Source organism: Protomyctophum parallelum (genome assembly GCF_964188405.1).
Source record: "Protomyctophum parallelum genome assembly, chromosome: 10".
Classification (NCBI taxonomy): Eukaryota; Metazoa; Chordata; class Actinopteri; order Myctophiformes; family Myctophidae; genus Protomyctophum; species Protomyctophum parallelum.
This window is the reverse complement of record NC_139704.1, coordinates 44,448,099-44,471,833: the sequence shown is the minus strand read 5'-3', so window position 1 is coordinate 44,471,833 and position 23,735 is coordinate 44,448,099. Positions and strand designations below refer to the sequence as shown.

Here is a 23,735-nt window from a genome sequence, read left to right as displayed (position 1 = left end):
GACCCCATTGGACCCCAAATGGACCCTTCTTAGGAACCAAATGGACCTTACAGGTCTGTAACTCTGAGAGATGGAACCAAATGGACCCTTACAGCCTGAGTGTACAAATGGACACATGCAGGTCTGTAACTCTGACACTATGGGTCCATTTGGTTCCATTCGTACACTCTCAGAGTAAGTCCATTTGTGCAATAACAATCAAACGTTATGTGGGTCCTTGAAAAAAACAAACAAAAAAAGTTTGATATTAAACCACTGTAGTGGTTATCAGTGGACTCTTAATGTGTCATATAAATCAGTGTCATACGATATTCTGAGGGAAACCATGGAGACTTAACATTCAGTAAATGCAGGGTGTGTTGATCAATAAGAACATTAACATTAAAGTCTTTCCACGGACTCACGTAACATGTTGATGAGTAATTACTCCTGACCAGATCTCTTTCAGGGGAACGGACTATGTTAATCCACTTCTTGGTCCACAAGAAGAGAACTCCGTTAGGTTCGTTTAAAACGGGACATTGTGTGAAAAGGCCCTTTTACATTGAACGTATGGTTTTACAAAAAAAGCAACATACCTGACAAAGTGAAAGTGGCACCCGCAAATCCATGTAGCCCTGAAACATGACTACATCGGCGAAGTGCAGCGATCCATTTACTTCTTTTTTCTTTACATTTCGGCAGTCTGTAAAAGGATAGCTCCGAGTTCTTTTTTAATCTGTTTGTACAGTCAATCGCACAACGGCTCTTTCCCATTTTCCCAGTTTAGAGAATGAAAACAGCGTCGCAACAGTGAGTTGCTAGGTTGCTATGGACAACAAAAAGTTCTTCCGCATACGAAGACGTTACGCGCATACTCAAGGGAATAAAGCGGCTACGCGATTGGTCCACGTGACCAAAACCACACCACTCCCCTTGCACATATTATTACGCCTTGTAAGAAATAGTCCCGTTTTAGATCGCGGATTATAAAATAACTGCAGCGTCGGACGAGTAGAACTTTTTTATTTAGACTGTCTACCTATAAATCTCTTTTATGGAGAAAAAATTGTGTAGTCCCCCTTCCGTGGGAACGGACCTGAACGAAAAGGGACCTCACAATACGGCCTAAAAGGCCTTCCAAACCCCAAAGAAAACTTCAGACCACAGAAAATTCACTGAATGTTCAAAGTTCAGGTTTTTTGCGTGTAATTGAGGTCATAAAACCTAAAATAAAAAATAAAAATAAATGAAAATGAATGTCATAAAACCTTTAATGTACGCTTTTAGCAGTCATTGATGCTGTGCAATGTGACTGTACAAAATGGGTTTGGCGATATACTTCAAATATTCAATATTAGGAGGGGTTAGAGCGACCGCTTGAGAACCGGACGGTTCCCAGTTCAATCCCAGGCTCTCCCAGAGATGGTGTGGAAGTGTCCTTAAGCATGTCACTGAAGCCCTCATTTCTGCCCATGGGCAGGTTGTTTAACCTGACGCTGCCAGATCCAAGAAGCTTGCTACACAAATTTGTTTCACAGCTTATTGGGATCTGGGATCGCGGAAGCAAATTCGATGACGGGGCTGTTCCTTTTTTTCAAGATACTTGGTAGATGATTGGATGGGACCGTCTGTCTATCACCGTGTGGGCGTGCAAACACAACCAATCATATTGACGTGTCTATATAGTTTCACATCCGGTTTCGCACATATCCCGCCCTTAGCTCACACTGATTGGTTCGGTACGGAACGGATTTTTGTCAGCTCAACTGTCTGAGAGATCCCAGATGAGTGCTGTGTTGGGGAACATGGTTACCCAATACCGCCCCCATCTGGCAGCGTCAGGTTACAGGTTGGTGCCTTGCATGTTTTCCCCCACCATCGGTGTGTGAATGTAATGCACAATCTCTGTAAAGTGCCTTGGATCGTGTGTAAGGATTACACACTAGTAATATTGAAAAAAAAAAAGTTTTTCAAAAGTCAGCCTCCTGGTGGCGCTATAACAGGCCGTTCTGGAAGATTTTGGGCAGAGGTTCATCGTTGGCATCCAGGGAGTGTGTGTGCAAAATGTAACATGGACCGGCTTAACGGTGCCGGAGATTAGCTGGTAACAGACGGAGTATGCAAAACATACTCTCTCCCCATGCCTTCGGCCTGGTGGAGACAATTAACACCCATAGGAGGCCGAAGAGGTTTGGAGAGGACACGTTTAGGGAGATCAGACTTACGCAGATCTCCCGGTTTTTGGGCGGAAATGGAAGGCGGGGGTTTTCAGAGTAAAATCTCCCTCGTCTGCTTGACACTCTAGCGCCTTTATTATAAAAAACTCCGGCGGCACCAGATGTGTATTAGGGGCCCACACACCGTCTGCCAACGCCGCGCGTCAAAACAGCCGCCTCCGTTCTTTTCAATGAACCTATCCCACACCGGCTCCGTCCGAAGCGCGTTCTGTTCACGCCTCGCCTGACACTCCGATACGCCACTGATCTATTTTCCAGGCGTTGCCGCGCGGCAACGCCTGTGCCTCGTCGCTGTGCACCCGGTGTGTGTTGGGCTGTAGCTTTCTTGTGACCACCGCACTCTGATTTCTGGTGCGTTACCAGCTTAAATCAACATTGTAGACTAGAATATACTTTCAAAAGGCTTATTCTCTACATCACAGGACAAACGTTTCCGCTATCCAGCCTTCATCATCAGTGTGGACCAGAAGTCTTAAAATGTATACAATTATTTTAGTCATGGCCCATACAAATTGGTCCGTGAGCCACAAACGGGTCCCGACCCAGTGTTTTGGACAGTGGCGTGCACAGATGGACACTAGGGGGTGCTAGAGCACCCCCTGCCCTTTTTGGCAATGTGCTCTTAAAAAAAAAAAAAACCTTTTTTTTTCTTCATTTGTAGTGTGTGGACCATGCGGTGACATTGATCAAATCTTGATAAAAACGCTTCTACTATATTATTTAGGCCCCCCACAATCTAAAGCTATGTTTCTATGTCAGTGCACTGGTTCTTCGATAAATAAATAAAATAGCAGACCTACAAGCTCGCGGCACAAGGTGCCCTTTTTTCACTTGAGCACCTGCCCCTCTAAATGTCTGTGCACGCCACTGGTTTTGGACTGGGTGCGGTATAGAGTAATGCATCCTAGGTCATAGGAGCTGTTGGGGACATGGTGATGGATGCTACCAGCGCATGCGGTAAAGACTAGGCCACGTTGACTTAGCATCCAGCTGATATGATCACTTGTCATTGTCAACCCCGGCTTAATTGTGAAATATATGGTCGCATTGAATTTTTGCACAGCTAGTTTTTATTATGGGGGTCAATGGGGAAATTAGCCGCTGTGATCCTCGCATAAGGTGCTCCATTGATATTTTAACGTAGGCGTGGGAGCTGCGCGGTGATTTATTTTCTTTGGCCTTGAAAAGCCCCGTGGACATGAACAGTACGTTTCCTTTCCCCCCATACAGTATGTGTTGCCTTTAACCACTCTCGCCCTGCTGGCCCTATTTTTCAGTATGCCATTGTGGGTCAGAATAAGCGAACAATGTGCAAAAAATATTTGAAAAACCAATAATTAAATAAATAAATATGCTTTTTCTATAAGAACACACCACATCATGTTGTGATGCATATTTTGGGGAAATTCTGGGCTGATACCCACCGTTAAATTTGGCCTTTTTGTTTTTGTTGTTCATTCTTTCTTTTAGAGGCAGGGGAAGAAAAAAAAAATACATCTTTCAGCAATTCATCACATTATCTTTTGATGAGTACGATTTCAATCACAGAGATTAGACATTTTTTCACAATGGATTAATGCAACATGATGAGCATCGGCGACTGGCATCGATGAATGTCATTATTATCCCATTCTGACCGGGCACCCATTTTGGTGTCAGCATCATGTCATGCTTTAGCTATTTAAAAATAGCAGACCTACAAGCTCATATCGCGCCACCGAGTGGCGCGATACGAGCTTGTAGGTCTGCTATTTTTGAAAAATCGAAGAGCGACTGACATTTTTAGAATCCGATCTCAGGTCAGAATGGGTTCATCAGACCAGTGTGTGTCCGGCGGAAATCTCGTATGAATCTGATCTCAGGTCAGAATGTGTTATTTGCTGATGCACCGGTGGCAGTCAGTCACCAAGGTTGAGTATAATATTTGATGGAGCATCGTCCACTCTTACTGTACGTTCAAGAGGGCTTAGGGCCCATTCATACTCCTATTTTAGAGCAGAATAAAAGTCGGTTCGGCGCTGTAGATCAGGGGTCCTCAACTAGAAATGATGAAGGTCCACAATTTATTTTTGAATAAGACCGAGGTCCGGTCCCATGCGCGGCGTCCTTCGGAGAGCGGGGCTCTATGCCCGTTTAGTATGGTCAAGCCAAGCTTATACAAATCAGATCCCCTTCCACCCAACCAATAATGGGGTGCAGAGTGCAGGCCCGGAGTGGAACTCCAAATCAGGCCGGGAGTTATACGCCCTGGCAGGCCAAACTGCGTGCGCGCATAGCGCGCGCCAGAATTTTGGAGGCCCTTGGGGGACATTTTGGGGGCCTTTGCAGCAATTTCACATGAGAAATGTACCATCTGATGTTATTTATATTATTAACTTAATTGGGTGGTCCGCAAAGAGGTGGTCCGCGGTCCGGTCGCGGACCGCGGTCCGCCAGTTGAGTACCCCTGCTGTAGAGCCTACAATTTGACGTCATTTGAGGTTCGGGGGGGGGGAGGGGGCGGGTACCGTCCTAAAGTCGTCTCTTCGGTGCTACTGAAAATTTCTGACGAGCCGAAATCATTTCGGCACTACAGCGCCGAAACAGCGGTAAAATAGGAGTATGAATCGGCCCTTATAGAGCCAGCCATATACTGTACGCCGACTCCCACAATGTTCTGGCCTCATGCCATGCAGGGGATCATAGGGAGGAAGTCGACCCATCTGCCAGTCTTTGACTGTACCGGACCCCATGGCTGCACCCCTCATCCTCCCAGCCTTCCTCCTCCGTTGGCACATCGGCGTGGGGGTTACTGAGCTGCTGCTGAGGAGGAAATGTGAGGATGATCCTTTTGTTCTAATTCCCCATTCTTCTTCCCTCCAGATGGGAGGTTAATTGAGCAAAGGGAAGCCATTCTCGTCTCTAAGTAAGCCTCCTGACCCCCATGCGCCGCGACTGCTCATTTAGGCCACTGCATCTTAAACGGGGTGCCTATTACATCTTTCACGGTGCTCCAATAACGCCTGGATGTGCTCTGAAGATCACTCTGGCTATTAACCCATTCTGACCTGAGATCAGATTCATATACGAGGTTTCCACTGGACACACACTGGTCCTGATGAACCCATTCTGACCTGAGATCAGATTCTAAAAAATGTCAGTCGTTCTTCGATTTTTCAAAAAATAGCAGACCTACAAGCTATGAGCTTGTAGATCTGCTATTTTTCAATAGCTAAAGCATAACATGATGCTGACACCAAAATGGGTGCCCGTTCAGAATGGATTAAAGGTGTTCCAGATGGAAGCATTGAATCCGTTCTCTAGAGAGAATATGGAATTGTTCCTTATTGCCTGTAGCTTGCAGACATTTTTTTTTTACTTTTTTTTTCTTTCTGACTTGCTTTACTGAAATGGGGCCATGGGGTTTTTGGTTGGATTGCAATTACGTAGTCTTGCGGTGGAGCTGCTTTTTGGCCTACATGTTTTCCCCACCACCACCAGGATGGGATGTAACTGCCCCTTTGGTCTAACGAGCACCTTCTGTATGTGGAATAAATACAACTCAATTAAAGGTGAATCCTTTTCTCTATATTGCTATGGACAGACAAAATGTGCCATCAGACATCTTGGTGACTGGCTTAATGTTTCCACCATTACTACGTAAGCCAGCTAGGTCAGCAAAAAGCTCAATTGAGTGGTGATAATGATCATCGGGTCCTTGGCTTGGTGTGATGTGTTGGTGTGTCTCAACACAACCCTGTGTTAGTATGACAGCCCTCCTCCTCCCACACATTCTGCCGTCAATAAGAAGATCTGCGGCAACTCATGATGACATGAGGGTCAGGCGCCGAGGCGCCGGCATCATCGACTCACAGGACGCGTCGCGTTGGCTACAGGAGATTCAAAGGGATTTGTCACACGAGGAGCAAGCAGAAACATGTTGGGGAGTGCAGCATCTTATTGCGCGTGTGTCGATGTGTGTGTGTGTGTGTGTGACTTTAGCTGTCACATCACCAGGTTTACGGTTTATATAAGAGTAGGTGAAATTATTTGTAGTACAACAAGCTCGCAAAACACATGCGGTTTCAAGGAAGGGGTGAAGAATAAAAAAGGAAATCTGCTTTATCAATTTTCCATTCACTGTCAAATACACAGATACAAAGTGCATTGTTAAATAGCAATAAAAGGAGGCAGTTAAAATGCAGGCAGACAGAGAATCACAGTCTCTTGTGCGTGGTTGGAATGGCAATGAAATCGAGGGTATACGGTATGTGTATTTAGTCTATTGCATTTTCTGAATCTAATTCAACTATCGCTGCAGTCAGAGACGCTACCTTGAGCTTAATTCTTCCATCCACTGCACTATACCAAGTAGAAAAGAGGAATGCTCTCTCTGACTCTCTCTCTCTCTCTCTCTCCCCAAGCCTCTTAGTCCACATGACAGAAAGGCTTCTGAAATCCACAGTAATCCAATGATAGCCTTGAGTTATTCTGTGGCTGGGCTGTAAGAGAGAGCCTACTGTCCTTGGAGGGGCTCTCAGAACTGTCACAGTTCTCCTCGTGGCGTGAGCCGGACTGGACTCTCAGGGCTCTGACGATGCGTCAGGCTTTTTAATAATCTTTTTTTTACTTTCAGATAATCATACATGTTAGAAAGTCCTTTGTTACTGGCGACTGATGTTGGGTGATGGCACTGAGGGATATCCAACTAATGTCAGAGTTCCCAGAGTACCGGGGTATGGGAACCCATTTAGGCCTGGCGTCAAAAAAAAGACGAAAGAAAGAATATATATTCAAAGATTTGTGCCGCATTTTCACGGGTTTTTTCAAAAATAGCAGACCTACAAGCTCGTAGCGCGCCACTCGGTGGCGCGCTATGAGCTTGTAGATCTGCTATTTTTCAATAGCTAAAGTATAACATAATGCTTAGTTAAAACACCAAAAGGGGTTCCCATTCAGAACTCCTGCAGCACTTCACACCCTTCAAGCTATACCGCTCCTATTTTGGGGCATGCCATTTATTATAGGCGAGTATTGGGCGAACACAGAGGATCTATGAGCTTGTAGATCTATTTTTCACTATTAGCCCATTCTGACCGGGCACCCATTTTGGTGTCGGCATCATGTTATGCTTTAGCTATTGAAAAATAGCAGATCTACAAGCTCATAGCGCGCCACCGAGTGGCGCGATACGAGCTTGTAGGTCTGCTATTTTTGAAAAATCGAAGAGCGACTGACATTTTTAGAATCTGATCTCAGGTCAGAATGGGTTCATCAGACCAGTGTGTGTCCGGCGGAAACCTCGTGTGAATCTGATCTCAGGTCAGAATGGGTTAGTTGTACAATGGGGCTTTATCTCAGTGGGGTTTTTTTGGGAGCGTTTGAGCCACGGACCATCAATTGATGCCCCTCAGAGGCTCAGGCCTTTTAGCCCCTCTAGACCCAAGACTCTTATTTTCTTATCTAGCCCATTCTGACCTGAGATCAGATTCATACGAGGTTTCCACTGGACACACGCTGGTCTGACGAACCCACTCTGACCTGAGATCAGATTCTAAAAATGTCAGTCGTTCTTCGATTTTTCAAAAAATAGCAGACCTACAAGCTCGTATCGCGCCACTCGGTGGCGCGATATGAGCTTGTAGATCTGCTATTTTTCAATAGCTAAAGCATAACATGATGCCGACACCAAAATGGGTGCCCGGTCAGAATGGGCTAGAGTCTTGGGAATCTGAGGCACACACACACACACACACACACACACACACACACACACACACACACATCGACACACACACGCGCAATAAGATGCTGCACTCCCAACAACATGTTTCGTCTTGCTACTACGTGTGACAAATCCCTTTGAATCTCCTGCAGCAAACTAGTTGCACTCTATCAAGGGAATGTGTGCAATATCTCTGTTCTGTGTACGTTGGGTGTCTCGTGGTGTTTTTCCTTTTCCTATGTGAACGTGTCTGTTATTTGTATGCAGCTGTGACTCTTGTCTCCAAGACAAGTTTCTCCCAAGGGAGGAGACGAATAAAGACAACCTTGAACCTTAGATTCTGTCCACAGTTCCATGCTGTATTGATGTGGTACCATAGGAGAGAAAACAGGCAAACTTTGACCAAAATAACAATTCTTCGACATTGTCCAATTGTGTTAGACTTCTTGTATATTCAGTAATGCAGATATTTAACAATAATAATAATAACTCTTGAAAGATCTAATAAGGGTCCATTTGGTTACCAACTCTGCATCAGCTGGGGACCACCTGGCTGGAACCCCTTCAAGGACCACTGGTTTATATAGTGCTTTTTAACCCATTCTGAACGGGCACCCATTTTGGTGTCAGTATCATGTCATGCTTTAGCTATTGAAAAATAGCAGATCTACAAGCTCATATCGTGCCACCGAGTGGCGCGATACGAGCTTGTAGATCTGCTATTTTTGAAAAATCGAAGAGCGACTGACATTTTTAGAATCTGATCTCAGGTCAGAATGGGTTCATCAGGACCAGTGTGTGTCCAGTGGAAAACCTCGTATGAATCTGATCTCAGGTCAGAATGGGTTAAACCCAGAGGTACTTCTCGCTGAAACTGTCGAGGATGCTACTATCGGGCTATCACTAAAGGATTTGTGTAATTAGCATTTTAAGTGAAAACTGTTATGGGATCAGAAACTTGTATTACTTTATTTCACATGCAGTAGACGAGCCAGCCATTGTTAATCGTGACAGACTAATTAAAATATTTGTTAAGTTTGCTCAGCAAAACTCCTTGATCCTAGCCTGGCTCCAGCCCCTAAATCGCTAGCCACATTATAAAATTATGTTCAGGCGATTTAGGGTCTGGTGACGCTCCCGAATCAGCGTCGTTTCAACTCGATGACGTCAAACAACAGCGCCGTCCAGACACAAACAAACATGGCTGCCCCCACTGCGGTAACTCACGGCCGTATCAATCTGGCTATTAAATCGACGTATGATAAATAGTTTCTTTGAAGACACAAGAGGTTTTATAAACATCATCATCCGACATAATATGTACCGCTTTTGTTTACATACTAGTAGCGCTCGTTGGCTGTGCTTGTTTGGTTGGTTAGCAAACGGGTTAGCCATAGCCACATGATTGACACAATGCCATCTGCTTTCCTACTATTCTGATTGGTTGGTATGAACCAATCACCGAAGACTGCCTCTTTGGCAACGCCCATCCCAGAAACAGTTGTAGTAGGGAGGGCGTTCAGACTGAATAATGGAGTGAAACGAAATGAAAATTCAGGCTGAGTGTCAGGCTACCTTGATCCCGTTTTAACATTCACATGCAAACTACTGAAATTTACAATCCAGGCATTTAGCAGATGCTCTTATCCTTTTATCTTATCTAAATAACCCCACATTATGTGAACAAGAAACCGACATACATCTACATAATATAACCATATAAGGAATGAGGAGTGCTAGGGCAAGGCTGCGGCTCCCCAACCCTGATAAGCTTTTGGAAATGTGAGCATTACATTTAGTTTGACTCTGTTCCACAGATAAATATTGTTAAAATAGTCGAGTCGAACTACAAGATCACAACACCATTAGCCTCACTCTTATGTAATATGTAACACTTTGGCCAATTGGGTATTATTAAGAAGGTCTTACAAGACCTTCTTGACTTGTCTTGTCAACTCCATTTTATTCATAAAGCCCATTTAACAACAGCCAAAGGGCTGTACACCAAAAGCATCACATATCACACACATCAACAAGAACACAAAAAGAAAGGGCAACAAATACAATCAAATAAAGCAGGTAAAATCAGGTAAACCATTAAACAGTGTCCAGCCCAGTCAATTCTCCAGGTAAGGTTTAAAAGGCCTGGGAGAACACGTGTGTTTTCAGTCTGCTTTAAAAGGGTCCAATGAGGGTGCAGTCCAGACCTAATAGTTAATGGTAGGTTGTTCCACAGATTTGTAGCGGTGACCGAAAACGCTCGGTCACCGTCTACCTTTTAGCTTAGTACGTGGAACCTTGAGACCTTAACCCATTCTGACCTGAGATCAGATTCATACGAGGATTCCACTGGACACACGCTGGTCTGACGAACCCATTCTGACCTGAGATCAGATTCTAAAAATGTCAGTCGATTTTTTTCAAAAATAGCAGACCTACAAGCTCGTATCGTGCCACTCGGTGGCGCGATATGAGCTTGTAGATCTGCTATTTTTCAATAGCTAAAGCATAACATGATGCTGACACCAAAATGGGTGCCCGTTCAGAATGGGTTAAAAATTGATTCTTCAGTCTAGAGAGAAGCATTAGAATTTCCGGAGTATTGTGAATTACAATAATCTAAGCGGGAAGAGATGAGGGCATGAATTGCTTGACAAGGTCATGGGTTGAGAGAAAACATTTTATTTTCCTGACTTGTCTTAATTGAAAGAAAGGCTCCTTTGACAACAGCATTGATCTGCTTGTCAAAATATGTGAGGGCAGAGTCCAGGATTACGCCAACGTTTTTCACGTGAGGTTTGTTTGTCAGCGGGCCAATGGAGGTGGTGATATTCTGTGTAAAGTGTGGGGAGCCAACGATATGATTTTTTTTGGGGTTCCCGCTGGCCTAGTGGTCCAGGCGCATGCGTGTTCGAGTCCCGTTCATGGCGACCTTTTCTGCATGTCTCTCCCCTTCTCTCTCTCCCTCTTTCCTTGTCAGCCTTCACTGTAACTATCAATGAAGGCAGAAAAGCCCCCAAAAAATAATCTTAAAATCTTTAGAATATGATTTCTTGTAGTTGTAACTATTAGAAATGTGCAGACACACTATACCCTGTATACGTGTATACTGGAAGCACTGTGGTAGAGTCTGAAGAGGTGATTTTTCAGACTGCGGCAGTTACTGGGAAGTGAGTCTGAATGCAGTCCTGGCTTTTTACTGTTACTTACAGCAGTGAAATCCTGAAATGCCTGGTTAGTTAGAAGGTAGGTACAGCCTATAGGTGACAAAATGTCAGCCAATCAGGAGAGAGTAGCTATATTTATGAGCTTAGTTTGTATAGTATTCCGATTCCAAAACTTGTCTGCTCATTTCTGGGGTGTTCAAATAAGCCTGAGTAGAAAATGACCAAAAGTTTTTTGAAAGTGAAATATCCCTTTAAAGGAGAATTCCATACTAAAAGGCTTTCTTACCTTTCTTTGTAGTTGTTACGTCCCCATCAAAGAGGTCCAGGTGTTATTTTGTGCAAAAGCTCCTTATTGGCTATTTCCCCTACCATAAGCCCAAAATGAATTGCATTGAATTGAATGGGATGTATGGGGTGTTGTGCTAATTCGCTTATTTCCATCGCTCAAAATTAGATTCTTTTTGTATATATCCTCTCTTCATAATGTAAATAATAACCCAAGTGGCACACTTTACTACTTATTTCGATGGAAATAAGCGAATTAGCACAACACCCCATACATCCCATTCAATTCAATGGAATTAATTTAGGTCTTATAGGGGAAATAGCCAATAAGGAGCTTTTGCACAAAATAACACCTGGACCTCTTTGATGGGGACATAACTACAAAGAAAGGTAAGAAAGCCTTTTAGTATGGAATTCTCCTTTAAATTCAGTTACTTTCCTCCACTGGAACACTGCACACTTAGCACTTACTACTGATAGCTAAAGATTGGACAGGGAGGCCGAGAAAGTTAGTAGACTCCTTTTCTTGCCAACTCTTTTTTTAAAGTATGTAATATTTAACATGTTCAATATTTGATGTTTCTCAGACAGTATTCACCATTAGCTCGTAGGAGTTCATTTTGAACATTTTCCATGGAAATGTAGTAGCTGTTCGCCGCATGGGGGTGTATTTAATGATGTCCATCAGGAATCGGATGCTCTTTGGGGAGGATTATTAGATCATGATCAGTGGAAGAGTTTAATCCATTCTGACCGGGCACCCATTTTGGTGTTGGCATCATGTCGTGCTTTAACTATTTAAAAATAGCAGATCTACAAGCTCATATCGCGCCACCGAGTGGCGCGATATGAGCTTGTAGGTCTGCTATTTTTGAAAAAAATCGAAGAACGACTGACATTTTTAGAATCTGATCTCAGGTCAGAATGGGTTCGTTAGACCAGTGTGTGTCCAGTGGAAACCTCGTATGAATCTGATCTCAGGTCAGAATGGGTTAATCCATTTAGACCGGAGGACGCATCTCTGTCACCTTATTGCTTTTAACCACTTTAGCAATAGCAGATCAACAAGCTTGTAGCTATTTTTCTTCTTTTTTTTTCTGCGTGAAAAGGTGGCGCAAATCTTTGAATACATTATTCTTTCACAGCGGTATTAAAGGGGTAAGGGGTCCCTGGAACAACATATTTTGAGATGGGGTCGGCAGCCAAATATATATCATTCTGGGGCTCCTTGACATGACAAAAGTTTGAGAACCACTTAAACATAGAAACGTAGGTTTTTCAGAAAACTGTCATGATTTAGAAGCCCTTTTGTAGAATCTGGTCTCAGGTTTAAATGGGCTAAGTTCATTATTTAAGTCTGATCCCTTCGTCAGGGGACATTGTGTAGGTTCGTTGAGTTGAAACGTGGGTCACCTTTGTGGTTTTTAATAGTTTTTGCCAAGCCATGCAAAAATATACCCTTGCATTTTTCAAATAAAACAGTCTATCATAGATCCTTATTTAACCATCTAACATATGCTTTTCTACAAAGGGAAGGAACTCTTCTATTGGTTCTATTGGTAATTCAGCATTTCTTAATTCTAAATAAATAATTCACTGTATAGTCGATCTTACGTCAGCATATGCAAACGTGTTAGTTTTTGGTATACATCTTATATAAAGCTTAACTCACTCAGACGATTGTTTTGACAAGCTCTGATAACTCCACTCCTATAAGCGCACCAACCATAACATGACCATTTAACAAGATAATTACTTACATTTTCACTACTGTACATGCTGCATGTACTGTACATGAGGGAATGCATTCATTCGTTATAATATCAGTGCTGTAGACTCATGGAGTTTTATATCGTGGGGGTCGTGCTCTAACCCATTCTGACCGGGCACCCATTTTGGTGTCAGCATCATGTTATGCTTTAGCTATTGAAAAATAGCAGATCTACAAGCTCATATCGCGCCACCGAGTGGCGCGATATGAGCTTGTAGGTCTGCTATTTTTGAAAAATCGAAGACACTTTTAGAATCTGATCTCAGGTCAGAATGGGTTAATAATGAAACTGTCAGGATGTAATAGACATTTTTAGAATCTGATCTCAGGTCAGAATGGGCTAATTCCTGCTCTCTGGATACGTTGAAACGTCTACAAAAACCAATATATTGGTCCTGTTGACCCGACGGATTATAGATGCCTTTTTTTGAGCCCCCCCCATACTGTACTTCTCACTGGAATCATTTGGTTATCTTTATAGTGGCAGAAACACCCGACAGGATTAACAGAGATTTCCTCTCATTCCCCACACCTTTCAAACAGTCTCCGGTGCTGCTGCTGCTTCTTCTCGGTAGCACTTAGTTCTTCCTGGAATCCTTCTGTAGTGAGCTTTATGTGTCACAGAGAGAGAGAGAGAGGAGAGAGGGAGAGAGACTCTTTAACACATTCTGACCTGAGATCAGATTCATATGAGGTTTCCACTGGACACACACTGGTCTGATGAACCCATTCTGACCTGAGATCAGATTCTAAAAAATGTCAGTCGTTCTTCGATTCGTCAAAAAATAGCAGACCTACAAGCTCGTATCGCGCCACTCGGTGGCGCGCTACGAGCTTGTAGGTCTGCTATTTTTCAATAGCTAAAGCATGACATGATGCTGACACCAAAATGGGTTCCCGCGTTCAGAATGGGTTAATAAACACCTTTCTCTCTTCTGTGTGTGTGTGTGTGTGTGTGCGCGTGTGTGTGTGCGCGCGCGCAAGTCAAGTCTCCTCACTGTACACAAGCCCTGAAGGCCTCTATGCACGGTGAGATAACAGACCTCCTCATTCCGAGGCTGAGCAGATGTGGAGCACCACCGATAATAGACAATATTCTCTCTCTCTCTCCGACGACGTCTAATCCCCGGAAAATCTGCTCAAGAAAGCGCCCAAGGAAGCAACAAACATCCATCCATCCCCCCGTCTTTCATAATACAGAATGCTCTCCATGCAGAACACAAAGCACATTGTCTTCCTTATACCAAGCTCACCCCTTATTATAACAATAGCAGCAAGATCACCGTTTTCACAAAGAAATACCCGAGGATAGGAGATGATGCCTATTCAAAATGTTTAATGCTCATCCGAGTTGTCACGCTTCAAAGTTTTTGTTTTGTTTTTTGTTTTTCCACTACCGCACAATAGACGGTAGGTATAGGAATTAATCAACGTTCCCGCTCCACCCGGGGCCCGTCCCCGCTGCTTGTGAAATGAGAGTGTAAATGTTAGCGGGAGGATTATGCTTTACCCGTCGCGATCAGCCAAGTTCGTACTTCATAGTCAAATGTCACTCCCAAGGAGACGGGTTTCTTTGCTTTGCCATGCGTTGCAGATATAGCTGCCCTGTGGCGTGCCCGCGTGCCGACAGGTGGGCCGAGGCCCCCACTAAGCCGTGTGTGGGGTAAACACAGCGAACGGGGACCGTGTGTGGCGTTCGTTCACGTGGCACCTTATCCCATTTTGGGCCGGAACCCCTTTTGGTGTTTTAAAAACATTATGTTATAATTTAGCTATTGAAAAATAGCTCAAATCTACACGCTCATAGCACGCCACCGAGTGGCGCGCTACGAGCTTGTAGGTAGGTCTGCTATTTTTGAAAAATCATGAACATGTGGTGCAAAGCTTTGAATGTATACTCTTTTCAGAGCGAACTTTTTTAACTCAAATCTTTGCTTCTGGGAGGTGGTCCCTGAAACAACACATTTTCAGATGGGGGTCAGCGGCCAATTTCATATTTTTTCGGGGGTCCTTGACATGAAATATTGAGAACCACTGATATAGAAACATGAGGTCTTTCAGAAAAAAATCAATTAAAAAAATATATATTTTTTTAAAATTTCGACGTCAGGCCTAAATGGGTTATGACAGCTGGGATCCTGACAGGGGGAGTGGGGGGACGATCAGTCTCTTCATCAATCCCTGTCTTCTGGCGCCCGCTCTGACAGCTGGCGTGGCACCCACTGTTGCCCTCGCCTGACGGGCGGTCCCCCTCTCTCTGTCTCAATCAGAGGTGACACGCATCAAGTCAACCCTACGGTGCAAAGGACCAGATGTTAATAAAAACTGTGCCCATGTTCAGAGAATGCGCTTCAGGAGTCAGGATGCAGTTAATTGTTAGGGGATGCGGTGTTGGTTTCGATTACCTTTTATACCTAGACGAAAGGCAAATGAAAAGCATTATAAAAAACTAAGCTATGATCACTAAATATACTGGCAATTTCATCAACAATTTAAAAAACGTCACTAAAATGTGTTGCATGCTGAACATAGCTGATCTACAAGCTCACGATGTGGCGTGCTGTGACGCGTTGTGAGATTAGGCTATTCTTTCAGCATGCAACCAAGTGTAAATTAAACACTAAAGGCAGAGGTCACGTGCACCTGTGGATGCGTCCACATGCATCCACATCCCGGCAGACTGTGCTGCGGCGGGTCAGATCAACATATCTAGTATATATAGCAAGCTAAAGCTAACAAACATTTCTTTCTCTAACATGGCCCGACATTATGCTTGAATAATTGCATGATACCTAGTGAACCATTTAAATGTCTCCTGGACAATGTCATGGTTCTTTTGTCTAAGCTATGTCTGAAGGTGCATCCATGAGTATTCTATGTGTTGCTGCAGAGAATGAAATGGAAGCGCTGATGGAAAAGCAACCTTGTGTGTGTATAATGAAAACCCACCTACATTATCTCTCATGCATATGAACAAGCTGTCAACAATAACCGTGTATAAAAGTGGACAATTTATGCAGTTTTTTCAAATATACATTGTATTTGTTCAAGGATTTATTTTTTATTAATTTTTTTGCTTAAAAAGAAATCTGTTAAAGCACTTTCATTTGTGTTCTCTTTCAAGGTTTTGAACCCGGCGACAGCAGTAGTTTTCAACCATGTTCATACCAAAGGGCCACAGACCACCATTTGATGAGATTTAGCCATGCAGACCCAAAACTAAATCATATTTTCTTGTCATTGGATACATTTTGTGTTACCCTAGGAGAGATAACAGGCAGACGTTGATCAGAGTAACAATTATTTTACATTCTCTATTTGTGCAGACATCTTGTAAATTAAGTAATGCAGATGTTTAACAATTATGTAACTTGAGCGTGTCAAATTAACCCATTTCTTTTCATTAGTTAAAGAGTTAAAGATCTAATAACGGATCATCATACCGGTATATACAGTTAATATGTATGTGTGTGTTAGGCTGCACAACAGTGACACTTGGTTTTGAAAACCAACCAAATGCAATTTCCGTGCTCAGACACAGGTAGCCAGCCAGCCAACCACCCAGCCAGCCACCCAGGCACACACAAAGCTACTTAAGGAAGTGGTTGCACCACTTAAAAATAAATAAGAAATTAGATATACTTATTTATTATTATTTGATGTTATTTTATGTTACTGGTCCCTTCAGAATTGTTTCAAAGGCAGTCGTTCAGTGTAGGTATTTATTTGGAGAAGAGAGAGAGAGAGAGAGAGAGAGAGATAGAAAAAAAAAAGCGTTTCTCCTTTTTTCTTTTCCTCACCATCACATGTTTGCTCTCAGGGTAAATGTGTCCGTGACCTTTAGATGACAGCCCCGGCAGCACAATATGTGGAACAATGAGAAAAAGAAAATAATCTGAAACAACCGCTCACTGGAAATATCCCCAAAGTGCACATACATCATTTGAGGTACCAAAAAAAAAAGAAGAGAAAACTAGGCTCTTAGCGTTTGGCACACTGCATCATTCGGAGTGGGCCGGTGTTCTTTCTTTGTCAGAGGGCAGATTTCAAACTCTAATGGCTTCTCTCTCTCTCTCCCTCTCTCTCTCTCTCTCCCTCCCCCTGGTTCTCTCCCTATACCTGCAGATGGCCTACCTGCTTTATCTTTCACCATCAGCTCCCTGACCTTGATTGGCATGCTGGCAGTGATCACTTACACGGTGAGTAGGGGACCCGACCCGAGAAGGGTGTCTGTCTGTCTGATGTCACCTCTCGGTGCTCGGGAGGGCTATAACGGGCCATAACCCATTCTGACCGGGCACCCATTTTGGTGTCAGCATCATGTCATGCTTTAGCTATTGAAAAATAGCAGATCTACAAGCTCATATCGCGCCACCGAGTGGCGCGATACGAGCTTGTAGGTCTGCTATTTTTGAAAAATCGAAGAACGACTGACATTTTTAGAATCTGATCTCAGGTCAGAATGGGTTCATCAGACCAGTGTGTGTCCGGCGGAAACCTCGTATGAATCTGATCTCAGGTCAGAATGGGATAAAATATCACTCCCCTTTCAACGGGATGATTTCCAAAAATGTTGCTAGCCCAGTGACTTAATGGGACATGGCCTGTTCCGTTCACCCGTGGAGTACATTTAAAACTTTGGTAACATCCTTCAAAAAAGAAAGTATTCTTTTTGTGTTTTTGCAGGGATTTTGCAAGGATTTGTCATTTTGTGTTGACTATAATATGACAAACTGTCTTTCATGGCATGACGTTGGGTTGGGTTTTTTACTTACGTTATGCTTCACATTAGTCTATCTTGTTAACGCTTGTTTCGTTCTGTGTTTTGTGCATGAATAGTTTGACATCATTTTTAGAATGCGTGCAGCTGCAGACGACTTGTCACTCGCTATTAGCGATGCTGTGTGAATGTTAATGTAATGTTTTGGCATTCAATCACTCAGATTGTTCAGACTGTTCTCTCTGCCAGAGACTATCACAGGATATGTGCGCCATTCTCCATCACACTTATCTGCTGTCTATTTATATATATATATATATATATATATATATATATATATATATATATTTCTTCCAGGCATTAACCCATTCTGAACGGGCACCCATTTTGGTGTTGGCATCATGTTATGCTTTAGCTATTGAAAAATAGCAGATCTACAAGCTCATATCGCGCCACCGAGTGGCGCGCTACGAGCTTGTAGGTCTGCTATTTTTGAAAAATCGAAGAACGACTGACATTTTTAGAATCTGATCTCAGGTCAGAATGGGTTAATCAGACCAATGTGTGTCCAGTGGAAACCTTGTATGAATCTGATCTCAGGTCAGAATGGGTTAATATATGCCTGCGTTTTGATTCTCTCAGCACTCTGACGTCTATATTTCCACTTTCCCCAAGATATGAAAGATTGACTATCCCGTAACACTTGTTAATGTTGTCCATTTTTCACAGTCATTATGATGGTAACTAGACTGTGAACATTCCCTGGAAGGTTTAGTTGGCTTATGGCTGTGCTGTCGATACAGAAAAGCTGCCAGAGCTCTGTGGGTAAAAAGGGAATAATGCACAGGTATCCGCTCAGATCTATCTTCCGATGCACGCAACACACGGAGCGCAGAAGCCTCAATAAATAATACAAAGTTATAGTAAAGCTTTACAACCATGTCTTCCTTTAGGCACTCCAATCCCTCTCAGCTGGGATTTACGCACTGCTTTCTGTCTTTGCTTTTTCACTTTCTTTTTTTAAGTGGTGCAACCACTCCTACAACCAGCAATGTCCGTGAACACCTATGTATGTATGTATGTATGTATGTATGTATGTATGTATGTATGTATGTATGTATGTATGTATGTATGTATGTATGTATGTATGTATTTGGTTAGAATGGGTAGGGTTTAAAAAAAAGGCAAGAGTTTGCTCTGGTGCACTGGCCTAAAAGTGGGTCCTTAAAAACTGCTAAAACTTCTGAAATGTATTTATGTAGGTATGTATGTGTGTATGTATTTTAAAAGGGGGGGCTTTTTGGTAAAAATCCCTGCCCGCAATTAGGGATGGGTATCGTTTGGATTTTTTCGAGTCTGGTACCGATTCCGGTTCTGCTTATCGATTCCGGTTCTTAACGGTTCCCTATTTCGGTTCCAAAATGGTATAAAATAACTTAAATAAGAGGTCAAATGTTTATTTAACAAAAAAGCTCAATGTCTATTTGAGTATAATGTACAATGAATAGTGTAACATCCTCTCCTTTATTGAGCCATTTGTGGATAATATAGTGGTTATTTTAAATATAATATATCTATTCTGTATTTACCCAGGGCAATAGTGTTGTAGGCTACTTCTCTTACTACTAACTACTGACAATGAAGCATGTCTGAGATCTGAGAGCAACACACACACACACACACACACACACACACACACACACACACACACAAATTAGCATCGCTAATGGAGGGGGGGCATCTCCAGCCGATAGGTGAGAACGGCTTTGCCGACGTGCGAATGGTGGGATCATTGAAAACAAAGACGGCTTGCGCATGCTGTGGTTTGCTAACAGAAATGTGCATGCTGCCATAGTAGGCTATCATTTGTTGTTTTTCTTGTTTTTTCGCTTCTCTACACAGCGCGTCTCTCTGTCTCTACACTCCTTGACAACTCCATGCAGAGAAATAGCCCCGCCTCTGCAAGCCACAAGCCCACAACGCGTCGCTGATGCAACGCGGTGTGGGCTTGTAGATCAGCTCTGTTCCCTGCGCTTCTATTAAAAGGGTAGAAAATAAATAAATAGCGTACTGTGACCGCGTGTCTGTGGGAACCGATAGAGAGAACCGAAATTTAATTATTGTAATGGGTACCCGGTACCCAGGCACGTTCGGTTCGGTACATACTTGGTCCCGAAGTTCGGGACCCACCCCTACCCGCAATACCTTCATATATTTAAAATGAGTCCAAAATAGGGTTACCAGTGAAGGGCCAACTGCCTATTCACTGGGGACTATGCAAGGCAGAGGCGTCCAGCCCCCTGAGTCCAAGTTTAAGCTAGACCGCATACCTATGTATGTATGTATGTATGTATGTATGTACTGTATGTATGTATGTGTCATGTACCCATGTGGTCATGAGCACGAGTATATGACTATAGGGTACCAGTAGGGGGCGCCAGAAACAGAGAGAGAGATAGTGCTGCAATGTTGCCTGCTAATGAGAGAGAGAGGTGGGGTGGGGTGGTGTGGTGTGGTGTGGGGGGGAGCTGCACCACTCAGTTCACACGGGTGTGATTTCTTTTAACCCTCTAACACCCAGCGTCGCTTTTTAGCAACAATTTTATTTTATTTAATTACTAAATTATTATAATTTTTTTCTGTTCTTTTTTCACCTAAATGTCATCAGTGATGTTCCTTGCAATGCCATTTCAATGACATTGGTCATGATATTTGCATATAAATACCCCCCACAGAGGCTGAAATTCACACAAATTAAAAATGTCTGGACTCTGTGCGATTTTGAACATTTTTTAACCTAAGACTTTTGACCTTTACCCTAATAAAAGTAGGTAAAATAATTGTAATATATGTTTTTTTGTGATCATTAGAATGTCTAGAACATGTTTTATTCATTATTGTGAAAGATATCCCCCAAATGTAAATTATGATTTTTTTATATTATTATATAATTATTATATAATTATTATAAATTTTCCATCAAACTTTATTTTTTTATTTTTTTTAACATATGTTTTAGTGTCAGTCCTAGTAGTACAAAGTAGTAGTAAGGTTGAAATCTATTTTTTGCAAGTAGAAATTAATGCGGGTGTTAGAGGGTTAAAGAGCGGATATTCACCCAGAAAGTGTTGATTGAGGGTTGGAAATGTGCTGGGCTTTGCCTTGACCCCATGTTGTTCCAGGCTTGACCCCATGTAGTTCCAGGCTTGACCCCATGTTGTTCCAGGCTTGACCCCATGTTGTTCCAGGCTTGACCCCATGTTGTTCCAGGCTTGACCCCATGTAGTTCCAGGCTTTGACCCCACGTTGTTCCAGGCTTGACCCCATGTAGTTCCAGGCTTTGACCCCACGTTGTTCCAGGCTTGACCCCATGTTGTTCCAGCCTTGACCCCATGTTGTTCCAGGCTTTGACCCCATGTTGTTCCAGGCTTGACCCCATGTAGTTCCAGGCTTTGACCCCACGTTGTTCCAGGCTTGACCCCATGTTGTTCCAGCCTTGACCCCATGTTGTTCCAGGCTTGACCCCATGTTGTTCCAGGCTTGACCCCATGTAGTTCCAGGCTTTGACCCCATGTTGTTCCAGGCTTGACCCCATGTTGTTCCAGGCTTGACCCCATGTTGTTCCAGGCTTGACCCCATGTTGTTCCAGGCTTGACCCCATGTAGTTCCAGGCTTTGACCCCACGTAGTTCCAGGCTTTGACCCCATGTAGTTCCAGGCTTTGACCCCATGTTGTTCCAGGCTTGACCCCATGTTGTTCCAGGCTTGACCCCATGTTGTTCCAGGCTTGACCCCATGTTGTTCCAGGCTTGACCCCATGTAGTTCCAGGCTTTGACCCCACGTTGTTCCAGGCTTGACCCCATGTTGTTCCAGCCTTGACCCCATGTTGTTCCAGGCTTGACCCCATGTTGTTCCAGGCTTGACCCCATGTAGTTCCAGGCTTTGACCCCACGTTGTTCCAGGTTTGACCCCACGTAGTTCCAGGCTTGACCCCACGTAGTTCCAGGCTTGACCCCACGTAGTTCCATGCTTGACCCCACGTAGTTCCAGGCTTGACCCCACGTAGTTCCAGGCTTGACCCCATGTAGTTCCAGGCTTGACCCCACGTAGGTCCAGGCTTGACCCCATGTAGTTCCAGGCTTGACCCCATGTTGTTCCAGGCTTTGACCCCACGTTGTTCCAGGTTTGACCCCACGTAGTTCCAGGCTTGACCCCATGTAGTTCCAGGCTTTGACCCCACGTTGTTCCAGGTTTGTCCCCACGTAGTTCCAGGCTTGACCCCACGTAGTTCCAGGCTTGACCCCACGTAGTTCCATGCTTGACCCCACGTAGTTCCAGGCTTGACCCCACGTAGTTCCATGCTTGACCCCATGTAGTTCCAGGCTTGACCCCACGTAGTTCCAGGCTTGACCCCATGTAGTTCCAGGCTTGACCCCATGTTGTTCCAGGCTTGACCCCATGTTGTTCCAGGCTTGACCCCACGTTGTTCCAGGCTTGACCCCATGTAGTTCCAGGCTTTGACCCCATGTTGTTCCAGGCTTTGACCCCACGTAGTTCCAGGCTTTGACCCCATGTTGTTCCAGGCTTTGACCCCATGTTGTTCCAGGCTTTGACCCCATGTTGTTCCAGGCTTTGACCCCATGTAGTTCCAGGCTTGACCCCATGTAGTTCCAGGCTTGACCCCATGTAGTTCCAGGCTTGACCCCACGTTGTTCCAGGCTTTGACCCCATGTAGTTCCAGGCTTGACCCCATGTAGTTCCAGGCTTTGACCCCATGTAGTTCCAGGCTTTGACCCCATGTTGTTCCAGGATTGACCCCACGTAGTTCCAGGCTTTGACCCCATGTAGTTCCAGGCTTTGACCCCATGTTGTTCCAGGCTTTGACCCCATGTTGTTCCAGGCTTGACCCCATGTAGTTCCAGGCTTTGACCCCATGTAGTTCCAGGCTTTGACCCCATGTTGTTCCAGGCTTGACCCCATGTTGTTCCAGGCTTGACCCCATGTTGTTCCAGGCTTTGACCCCATGTAGTTCCAGGCTTTGACCCCATGTAGTTCCAGGCTTTGACCCCATGTTGTTCCAGGCTTGACCCCATGTTGTTCCAGGCTTGACCCCATGTTGTTCCAGGCTTGACCCCATGTTGTTCCAGGCTTTGACCCCATGTTGTTCCAGGCTTGACCCCATGTTGTTCCAGGCTTTGACCCCATGTAGTTCCAGGCTTGACCCCATGTTGTTCCAGGCTTGACCCCACATAGTTCCAGGCTTGACCCCATGTTGTTCCAGGCTTGACCCCACATAGTTCCAGGCTTGACCCCACATAGTTCCAGGCTTGACCCCACATAGTTCCAGGCTTGACCCCATGTTGTTCCAGGCTTGACCCCACATAGTTCCAGGCTTGACCCCACATAGTTCCAGGCTTGACCCCACGTAGTTCCAGCCTTGACCCCACATAGTTCCAGCCTTGACCCCATGTTGTTCCAGGCTTGACCCCACGTTCCAGGTTCCAGGCTTTGACCCCATGTAGTTCCAGGCTTTGACCCCATGTTGTTCCAGGCTTTGACCCCATGTTGTTCCAGGCTTTGACCCCATGTTGTTCCAGGCTTTGACCCCACGTAGTTCCAGGCTTTGACCCCACGTAGTTCCAGGCTTTGACCCCACGTTGTTCCAGGTTCCAGGCTCCATGAGCCACCCTGTGGAGATCACAACTCCTAGTGTGTGCCTTTAGTTTTTTTGATGTTCTTTGTTTTGATTCAAAGTCAATCAAAGAAATGAACCCCCTGGAACAAAACAGCTGGGGCTTCCCGCCCTCTACAACGTGTATCCCTCTCCCCCTCCCTCCCCCCCTCTCTCTCTCTCCCTCCGTACTGTACA

The 23,735-nt window shown here is 44.2% G+C and overlaps 1 protein-coding gene across 1 annotated transcript in view; it reads left to right on the top strand.

Moving 5' to 3' along the window:
• The window catches only part of lmbrd1 (LMBR1 domain containing 1), a 185,032-nt gene that overhangs the window by 80,133 nt on the left and 81,164 nt on the right, over positions 1-23,735 (top strand). The window contains exon 7 of the mRNA XM_083775213.1: positions 17,272-17,345. Within this exon, the coding sequence (XP_083631339.1) occupies positions 17,272-17,345 (74 nt within the window). The remainder of the gene's footprint in view (positions 1-17,271; positions 17,346-23,735) is intronic.